Source organism: Lactuca saligna, chromosome 6 (assembly GCF_052625555.1).
Source record: "Lactuca saligna cultivar CGN05327 chromosome 6, ASM5262555v1, whole genome shotgun sequence".
NCBI lineage: Eukaryota > Viridiplantae > Streptophyta > Magnoliopsida > Asterales > Asteraceae > Lactuca > Lactuca saligna.
In genome coordinates, this window is record NC_136422.1 from 157103448 (window position 1) to 157113858 (window position 10411).

A 10411-nucleotide genomic window follows, 5' to 3' on the forward strand; every position below is an offset into this window, starting at 1 on the left:
ATAAAGTTGAATGTTTGTTTATCAAAAGTTTTTTTTTTTTTTCTTAATTTATGAATGAATTTGGTATTCAACGGAAGATTTTTTTATATTTATCCTTAGCCATCGTTATAAACGATATATGATAGTGGATTTTGTTCATGGTTCAATTTATTTCAGCATATTAATATAAACTTTAGGTAATGTCAAGTAATTATTTAATTAAACAAGAGCACTGATGAGGTTATATATTTACATTTCTTTATGTTTAAATATTTGTTTGTTTCGTCCACAAAGTGTGTTAGGGTATCTAGGTAATTTTATGGTGAAAAACTAGGCTATAAAGAGGGAAGAGACATGCATGATGGAAGCATATGAAGTCAAAATGAAATCAAGAAAAGGGAGGAGGCCTTCAATGGCCTCTCTCATTGTATCTCTTATTGTACTAATAGTTTCTTTAAGCTATCCTTTACCAATAACTGCAAAATTGAAACTATATGAGCCATATAACCATCCCATCCACGCCAAGCCACCACCGCCACCTCCAAAGTCTCCTCCTCCTCCTCCATCATCCAACCTCTTCGGTTTAGCATTACCGCCAATTATTCCAGGACCTCCTAAGTCACCTTCCCCTCCTAAGTCACCCTCACCTCCCTCTCCCCCACCACCTAAGGGAAAGGAAAAGAAAAAGTCGCCGTCACCTCCCAAGGAAAAGCGAAAGAAAAAGAAAAAGAAAAAGGGAAAGGGAAAGGAAAAATCGCCACCGCCTCCCAAAGAAGAGGAAAAGGAAAAGTCACCCCCACCTCCTGAGGAAAAAGAAGAGTCACCCCCACCTCCCGAGGAAATGGAAAAGTCGCCCCCACCTCCCGAGGAAACGGAAAAGTCGCCCCCACCTCCTCAGGAAAATGAAAAGTCGCCCCCACCTCCTAAGGGAAACGAAAAGTCACCCCCACCTCCCAAGACAGGGCCCGATCTTCCAATTAAAATACCTAATCCACCAATTAAATTACCAAAACTACCTGGACTACCTACAGTACCATCGCCTCCACAGTCTCCTCCACCAACACCGTCATTGTCTATCAAAGGAATTATTTTTCCACCAGCAGCACCAATTTTACCACCTCTTATGCCAGGGCTAGCACCAGGGCTACCTCCCCTTCCATTACCAAATCCAATACCTAAACCACCACCAGGTTCTTTACCACCTCCTGTGCCAGGACTAGCACCAGGACTACCTCCCCTTCCATTACCAAATCCAATACCTCAACCACCACCATCATCGCCACCTCCAGAGTCTCCTCCACTAACATCATCATTATCCATCCAAGGTGCTATTTTGCCACACATACCACCAATTTTACCACCTCCTGTGCCAGGGCTTGCACCAGGGCTACCTCCCCTTCCATTACCTGATCCAATACCTAAACCACCACCAGGTACTTTACCACCTCCTGTACCAGGGCTAGCACCAGGGCTACCTCCCCTTCCATTACCTGATCCAATACCTAAACCACCACCAGGTACTTTACCACCTCCTGTGCCAGGGCTAGCACCGGGACTACCTCCCCTTCCATTACCTGATCTAAAACCTAATCCACCACCATCATCGCCACCTCCAGAGTCTCCTCCACTAACATCATCATTATCCATCCAAGGTGCTATTTTGCCAGACATACCACCAGTTTTACCACCTCCTGTGCCAGGGCTAGCACCAGGGCTACCTCCCCTTCCATTACCTGATCCAATAGCTAAACCACCACCAGGTACTTTACCACCTCCTGTGCCAGGGCTAGCACCAGGACTACCTCCCCTTCCATTACCTGATTTAAAACCTAAACCACCACCACCACCACCATCATCACCACCAGAGTCTCCTCCATCGACACCATCATTATCAATCCAAGGTGCTATTCTCCCACACGTACCACCGCTTTTACCACCTCCTGTTCCAGGGCTAGCACCAGGGCTACCTCCAATTCCGTTACCTGATCCAATACCTAAACCACCACCAGGTACTTTACCACCTCCTGTTCCGGGGGTAGCACCGGGGCTACCTCCCCTCCCGTTACCTGATCCAATACCTAAACCACCACCAGGTACTTTACCACCTCCTGTTCCGGGGGTAGCACCGGGGCTACCTCCCCTTCCGTTACCTGATCCAATACCTAAACCTCCACCAGGTAGTTCACCATCATCACCTCCACCGCCAACACAATATATTCATGGCTATTCTGTAACAACACCTCTAAATTCATCAGCACCACCAAAATACATTCTTGCAACATCTCCGTCGTCGTCTCCTAAGTCTCATCCACCACCTCTAACCTTCCATGGTATTATTGATCCACTTCCAGCTCCACCACTACCTCTAATTCCACCACCCATCCCACTACCACCTCCTGCGCCAGGGCTCGCACCTGGGTTGCCACCACTTCCAGTACCAGATCCAAAATTACCCAAACCACCTCCTCTTCCAGTACCAGATCCAGAATTACCCCAACCACCTCCACTTCCGATACCTAATCCAAATTTACCCCAACCACCTCCACTTCCGATACCCGAGCCAAAACTACCCAACCCACCACCTCTTCCAATACCTAAACTACCGTTATATGTTTATGGAAAGTAGCCACCACCTCCTAAGTCATCACCACCACCATCTAAGTCTCCACAACTGTTATACATCCATCCATCAATGGTTTTATTGTACCACTACCACCCAAACCACTATGTAGTGGAAAACCTAGACAATGTGGAATCCTTACAATTAAGTCACTAGTGGTATCTTCACCTAAAAACTAAGAATACCAATACATAAAATCCCTTACTACATTTAAGAACGAGAAGAAGAATAAGCAAGAATTACATATTGGTGTGTGTTGTAGTGTAGCTGATGTCTGTGTTTTCTCTATACATTTCATTTTCATTTAATTATGTATAAGTAAATGCGAAAAGCCAATATTTTCTTTTCATGAGTTGGAAGGCCTTTAATTGGCATCAATAAAATGACTAAATGATCCTGCTAAACTATATATTTATTAGTTATATGTTTAGAAGAATTATTAACATGTTACAAATAGTTAAAAACCAATTGGTAATAAAAACATCCATAAGAGCATCTTCATTGCAACCTCTTTGAAGAATTATTTACGTTTTGCGTAGGTCATTTAAAGAATTATGACATCGTAGCATTTTTTAAGAATTAAGCTTTTTATCATATAAATAACTCTATTATACAAATTTATATGCATTAGGGTGAAGGCGTTTTCAAACATTTTTTTATCAATTTGTTAGTAGAAAATTTAGTTGGAAAATATAATAAGTATTTATAAAGACTTATGTATTGTATAGGAGATGCTCTATGTATTCAACTTTGTTTCCAATTTTATGGTGTTACATCATATCATCGCCAAAACCAACCAAAAACTCCATACTCTCAAGTATATTAATCTTACCTCCTCTTGATCCTATGAAATCAACAACAATCCCTCCCTCCACCCTCTGTCAAACTCTTTGGTTGAAGATCAAGGAAAAAACGACTAGAGGATAATTAGCTTCTAATTATTGGTGTCTAGTAGCATACGTCTCTTCTCATACGGATACTGACAACGGTAATCGGTCTTGATTATTGTCTCCTACATCAAAACATCCTTATATATATACATATATATATATATATAAAGAGAGAGAGAGAGAGAGAGAGAGAGTTAGGTTCATATGTCGACAAACATATATTGTATAAATATGAAACTAATTCCTGGCCAATCAATATTGTGGCAAGCAGAAAATTTTTATCTTTTAAATTCAATTCAGTCAACCAAAAGTCAGACTAAATTATATTGCCTTCTAGCCTTGTTAAGAATCATTCTAATGAGTTCTAAGCCTAGTACACTTAAGGACTGAGTGTTATGAAGTATTAGCTCGAGATCAGAAGGTTGCACCCGAACCAGAAAGCCAACCACATGGGTTCTATGGTCGTAAACTCTACTCATAGCCGTAAACACCCTCCTAGCCATGAACTCCATCCATAAAGACTATATCCCTTCATTTTTCATCATTTCTCACAATTCCAAATTAAGTTCACTCATTTCTCTCTCAAGTATCATCAAGGATATCCTCCTTGATCTTCAAAAGTGTAAGTTATTCTTCCATATTTACTTGATATCCTTCTTAAACAAGTAAAATCCTTTGATTTCATCCGTGAATTCATCACTTTTGGTCTAGATCTTCAAGATCATCATCTTTTCACCAAGAACACCAAGAACACCTACTTGTTCTTGGGTCCTGAACACACCTTCCTTTGGTCGTAAACTCCCTTTAGTCAATCACATGTGATTGTAACACTTCATTTCAAGTGTTTCCTAGTCCCTAAGGTTGTTTTCTTGCATGTTAGTTGTTTTAAACACTAATTACATGCATATATATATATGCCATTATATGTCATCTAAGACTCATTTGTGTCTCGGGAATTCATTTGTGGAACTTCTCATCCTTACGCGAACCTTCATTTGAATCACCCACATAAGGTGAGTTCATACCCCTATAATCAATCTTTTAAATGTTTTTAAATGCTTTTAAGGGGGAATACAAGTTGAACACAATGATATTGTGTAAAGGTTATTTCTGATAACCATCACATTAAATGATTTCTTATAATTTTGAAAGTGATCATAATCATTTCAAAAACTCTTTTTAAGTTATGTTAGTTTATTGTTTATAAAACTCTGTTTTTTATAAGTCAGTAGATAATTGAGTGATTCTACAAATCAGAGATACTTCTAAACAAACATACTAGTAAACTATAATAGGTATAGTTTAGAGGTTAATAACATACTATCATGAGAAACTAAAAGAACATACTATAAAGAGAAATAAGGAGGAACTGTGACATCCCCCAATTTCACGGCCAGAAAAACCTAATTTGTTTATCCTTTATTTGAAAATCAGAGTATATTTTAAATAAATATATTGCAGAATTTGTTCTCAGAAGAACATGATAAATATATTATCAAAGCATTTCCGAAGAAATGTATTTTGTTCATATTAAAACTTTGGGATTTCATCGTCAATGCCTAAACGTAAGCATAAACACACCTTACATTTATTTACACTAGTGATCTACATCTCCTTTAAACTCTCAGTGTAAAGTAGCTTCGTATCGATACCTGTGATACAAATAAACTGAGTGGGTCAAGTTGGGATACCTAGTGAGTACATAGGGTTTTCAACCTACAATAATATAATTATTATGTTTAATCATCAAATAATTAAACCAATTACCCACCCCCATTATCTTCATTTAATCTTCCCTAAAGATTTTATCCTCAGGGTCATCTCATATATCCTATTTACCTCTCATGTCCTTCCATCTCATTTCCTGATATGTTTGTTCCTAAGGATCATCGCCTACATCGCGTAGAAAGTTCTAATTCGGGGATTACTCCCTTAATACGTGTCTATTAAGGGTTAGGGGATCATTGCATGATTACGTATTTACAACATCACTTGAACTCGTAATTCACAAAAGGGATTAGAATATCATCGCACGAATACATAGTTACACATCGCCTGAACTCGTAATTCATCACCCATAGGTTATGAGCCTGCTGGTGTTTCCACATGACTATTTAGAATAGTCTGTGGTCACCATCTATACTCTGGTAGATCACTACATCACCACATCACCGGCCAAGGTTATGATATCTCATCTCATCTTACATCACCTATTTATCTTCACATATGTATCATCACCTAATTATCATCACATTACTATCATCCCCTATCTCTCATCACCTAATTATCATAACCATTATATCATCACCTAATTATCATCACATTCTTATCTATTCCTCTCAAGGTTTCGTTCAACACATTCTCTGGTTTTAGGGCTTCCAACTGGGTTTCTCGGATCTGTGCGGATAAGTGAGAATGGATGGTCATCGTCAGGGTCTTCACCTTACGGCTTGAACTCTCCTTTCGGCTCTAGGCATCTGCTACCACATTGTCCTTACCGGGATGGTAGCGGATTTCGCACTCGCAGTCACTGAACAGCTCTACCCATCGTTGTTGCCTCATGTTTAAGTCTTTCTGACTGAATATGTGCTGCAGGATTTTATGGTCATGAAGATCGTGCACTTAATACCGTAAAGATAATGTCTCCAAATTTTTAGTGTGAAGACCACTGCTCCTAACTCCAGATCATGAGTCATGTAGTTAACTTCGTGTGCCTTTAGCTGTCTTGAGGCATAAGCAATAACTTTTACTCTCTCCACAAGCACACAACCTAAACCCTGATTAGCCGCATCGCGATAAACAACGAAGTCCTCTATTCCTTCAGGCAGGGACAGAATAGGCGCATTACATAGGGCTTGCTTCAATGTTTGGAATGCGGTTTCTTGTTTCTTACTCCAACAAAAGGGTACACCTTTCTGTGTCAGAGTGGTTAGGGGTTTGGCGATTCTGGAAAAATTCTGAATGAACCTACGATAGTAGCCAGCGAGACCCAAGAATTGACGGATTTCAGTGGGTGTCTTCGGTGCTGACCAATTCTCTATCGCCTTGATCTTGGATGGGTCCACGTGTATACCCTCTTCGCTTAACACGTGACCAAGGAAAGCTACCTTCTGAATCTAGAATTCGCAATTAGAGAATTTCGCGTACAACTTATCCATTATAAGTGTTTCCAACACTAGCCTCAAGTGTTGTTTGTGATCTTCTTCGCTTCGGGAATAGACAAGTATGTCGTCAATGAACATGATGACGAACTTGTCTAGGAAAGGACGACACAACTGGTTCATCAGGTCCATGACCATAGCCGGTGCATTGGTTAAACCGAAGGGCATCACTACGAACTCGTAGTGTCCATATCGAGTCCTGAATGTTGTCTTGGAAACATCATTCTCGTGAAACCGAAGTTGATGGTACCTTGATCTAAGGTCTATCTTTGAGATATAATTGGCTCCCTGAAGCTCATCGAAGAGGTCATCTATTTAAGGAAGAGGATAACGGTTTTTGACTGTCAACTTGTTCAACTCGTTGTAGTCTATACACATCCGAAAGGATCCATCTTTCTTCTTCACAAATAAAACTAGGGCTCCCCTGGGTGAGGAACTCGGTCTGATGAACCCTTTGTTGAGCAGCTCATTAAGCTGACTAGATAACTCCTGCATTCTGCTGGAGCTAAGCGATACGGAGACTTGGCTACAGGATTAGCTCCAGGAATTAGGTCGATACGAAACTCAACTAGATGTTCGGGAGGAATTCCCGGGAGCTCTTTAGGAAAGACATCAGGAAAGTTACAGACTTCGGGGATGCTCTCGAGGTCTTTAACTTTTTTTTTCTTGTTGACTACATGAGCTAGGAATGCGTGACACTCCTTTCGCAGAAGCTGTTGAGCTTTGATGCAAGATATGATACGAAGATTGGAACTGAGTTTATCGTTGTAGATCATGAGAGTCTGACCAGATGGGAGATTAAGATGGATGACTTTTTCATAACAAAGGATATCATCATGATTGGGACTCAACCAATCCATGCCAACGATAACATCAAAGTTCTTAATGGAAACTGGCATTAGGTCAATGGGGAAAGAATGACCGTTCAGGGTAAGGGTATAGCCTATGAATATGTCGTTAGCGTTTTCTTTCTCACTGTTAGCCATCTCGAAGGTAAATGTTTTGGTTAATGGTTAGGGATTATGTTTAAGAAAACGTTTGAATGAATGGCTTACAAAACTTTGTTCAGCACCAGAATCGAAAAGGATACTAGCATAAGAGTTGTTGAGAAGGAACGTACCCGAGACACGGTGGGATCAGCGACTGCCTCTTTTCATCCCATAGCAAGGACTCTCCCAGTGTTACTTGTTGTTGTTGCCTTGGGGCAGTTTCTCTTGAAATGCCCTACTTCACCACATCCATAGCAGGCCTGACCGACACCCGCTCCGGAAGATTGATTTGTTGATTGGGTTGGTGTCTTGCAGTTTTTCGCAGTATGGCCCTTCTTGCCACAGTTGTTTCAATTCACTTCCCGGCATGGGCTGGAAGTGAGGTGATGATAGTTGCACTTGTTACACATAGGAAGGGTACCAGCATACCTACTGGTAGGTGTTTGGGCTGTGAATCCGACGGTAGAAACAACAGCACGGGTAGTAGCAGCGTGGACTGCCACCATTTGCTGCTTCTTTGAAGACCCTTAGGAAGATTGAATATTGTTCTTTTTCCAAAGTTTCCTTCTCTCACCACTCCTATTTGTTGGCTCAGGAGTAGTGGCCACTTCCTCAAGATTATCACTCTTGTCAATCAGAGTCTACGCCAGGCATGTGGCGCTGTTGTAGGTGTCTGGCTTCGCAGCCAAAACGTTTCCCTTGGTTGGCTGGGTCACCCCCAGATAAATCTCTCAATCTTTTTACTCTCCGGGGTAACCATTCCCAGGAAGGGAAGCGCCAAGTCATCGAATCTTGAAGTGTAAGCAGCGCCATCGGAACCCTTCATCTTTAGGTTCCAGAGTTCGTGTTCCAGCTTCTGCATTTCGCCCTGAGGGCAATACCCAACAAGCAGAAGCTCCTTCATGACCTCCCAACCCATAACATTGGCTACAGGTAAAGTTAAGGATTTGACTCGGCCGTTCCACCAAGCCAGGGCTTTGTCGGTGAAGGTGCAAGCGGCGAACTTCACCTTTTAGGATTCTGAATAGGCACATATTTCAATAATAGATTTGATTTTCTCGAACCATCGGGATAGGGTAATGACACCTCCAGTGCCATTGAAAGGTGTAGGTTTTGCATTCATAAAGTCCTTGTAGGAACACTTCTTACAGTGTCCCTGGCTACTTTCCTGATTTTGAGGCTGAGTCCCACTTCCTGGCCCGCCTGAACCACCGAGGTTCATTTGTGATATGGTAGCAACCACAACAACATTAACATCTGCTTGAATGATGGAGGGATCAAATGGAGAGGGAGGTGGTGGTGGAGGAGGATTGTTGTTCTTTGAGCTGGGTCTTTTCTTTGGAGGCATCTTGATCTAAAATAGCCAGGAAAGAGAGGATCATAAGTCCTCTGAATTGAATCAAGAGATATGGAACAAGAGATATCTTATTTTGACAGATATAGAGTTCTATTAAGCGCTAAAATAGGAAAGAGTTGTCAAAGCAGATAAACTATCGCTAAGGAAGGAATGAGTAGCAACACTCGGAATGAATTTCTACAATGCATTCGGCTCTGGCTAAAATACTCCCATAGTATTTTATGTTTCGCTACGACGATGACTCATTGTTTGGATATCAGGTAAGTTTTAGGCATGCTGCATACCACAGTCACTCCCAAGCACATGTTGGCCATGTCTCAAATGATTATAGTTGATCAGGCTATATTGACCCTAGACACGACTACATAACTGCCCAGGTTTAACTGCAGCGCACAACACCCAATTACTTATGTTTTGTTCTACTCGAGGTTACGGTATCTGACGTTTAGGTATTCTTGTATGCTTTTGAAAAATACTTATATTTTAAAGTATACTTTTAGTTCAGAGCACTTCGGCCCCTTAGTGTTTATAGTCTTATACCATGTAAGGTTTGGTATACTTAGTTCACTATAAACAAGGGCTCTGATACCAATCTGTCACACCCCGAAACCGATGGCGGAAACGTTCCGGGGTGGAGTACATCCTGTAAAGTATCACAACCAATGTACATAGCAAGCATAGTAAACACAAAACATTACATTACATAGGAATAATTACATTTGTTTGAAAGTAAAGTGATACATGTTTTATCTATACATTAGTTTGAACAAAAGTAAAGACGTATCTGCTAAAACGCTCCATCTTCTCCAAAAGATCGCGGGTACCTGTCTAATGTGGAGCTGAGAGTACAAGAAGTTTGAAAATCAACATAAAGCTGGTGAGTTCATAAGCGGTTTGTTTTCTGAAAATGAACAAGTTTCTTTTGGTTTCTGAAAAAGTGGTTATCCAAGAAAATCCCATATTTTCTTATAAGTAAAGTTTTAGTTATCTGTTTGTTATACGATCTGGTTATGTACAGTTTTGTATCCTAGGAAAAACCCTTATTTTCCTTAAAAGTTTGTAATCGGTTATCGGTTCTGAATGTAATGTACAAGTATCAACCATACTTAAAGTGTTTGTGTGAAGTTTCCTAAAAAATTGGTTACCCTTGGAATGTATGTTAGTTTTAGCACGTATATAAAACTATTGTGTGAGAAGTAAACTAATTTATACGGTTATTAGTGTACTAGATCCATTATTACCAACAAGTAAATCTATGTTATCTAAATTGCGAGTTCCATAACCATACGATAGACTAGATATGGCAATAAGTAGTCCAATATCATTTTATGACTTTTATCACCCTTGAACCTTTCGGTTTGACTGTAGCTAGCAGCCAGGTGTGCGGTTGTCAATCCCATATAGATCTATACACT

At 40.6% G+C, this 10411-nt stretch overlaps 1 protein-coding gene across 1 annotated transcript; it reads left to right on the top strand.

Moving 5' to 3' along the window:
* Positions 1-325: 325 nt before the first annotated feature.
* Positions 326-2948, top strand: LOC145002167 (uncharacterized). The gene has a single exon (XM_078961466.1). The coding sequence runs from the start codon at positions 338-340 to the stop codon at positions 2603-2605; it is 2268 nt and encodes a 755-aa protein (XP_078817592.1). The 5' UTR covers positions 326-337; the 3' UTR covers positions 2606-2948.
* Positions 2949-10411: the final 7463 nt, after the last annotated feature.

Coding starts and splice junctions, on each gene's coding strand:
- LOC145002167 (XM_078961466.1), top strand. CDS start 338: ATGATGGAAGCATATGAAGTCAAAATGAAATCAAGAAAAGGGAGGAGG.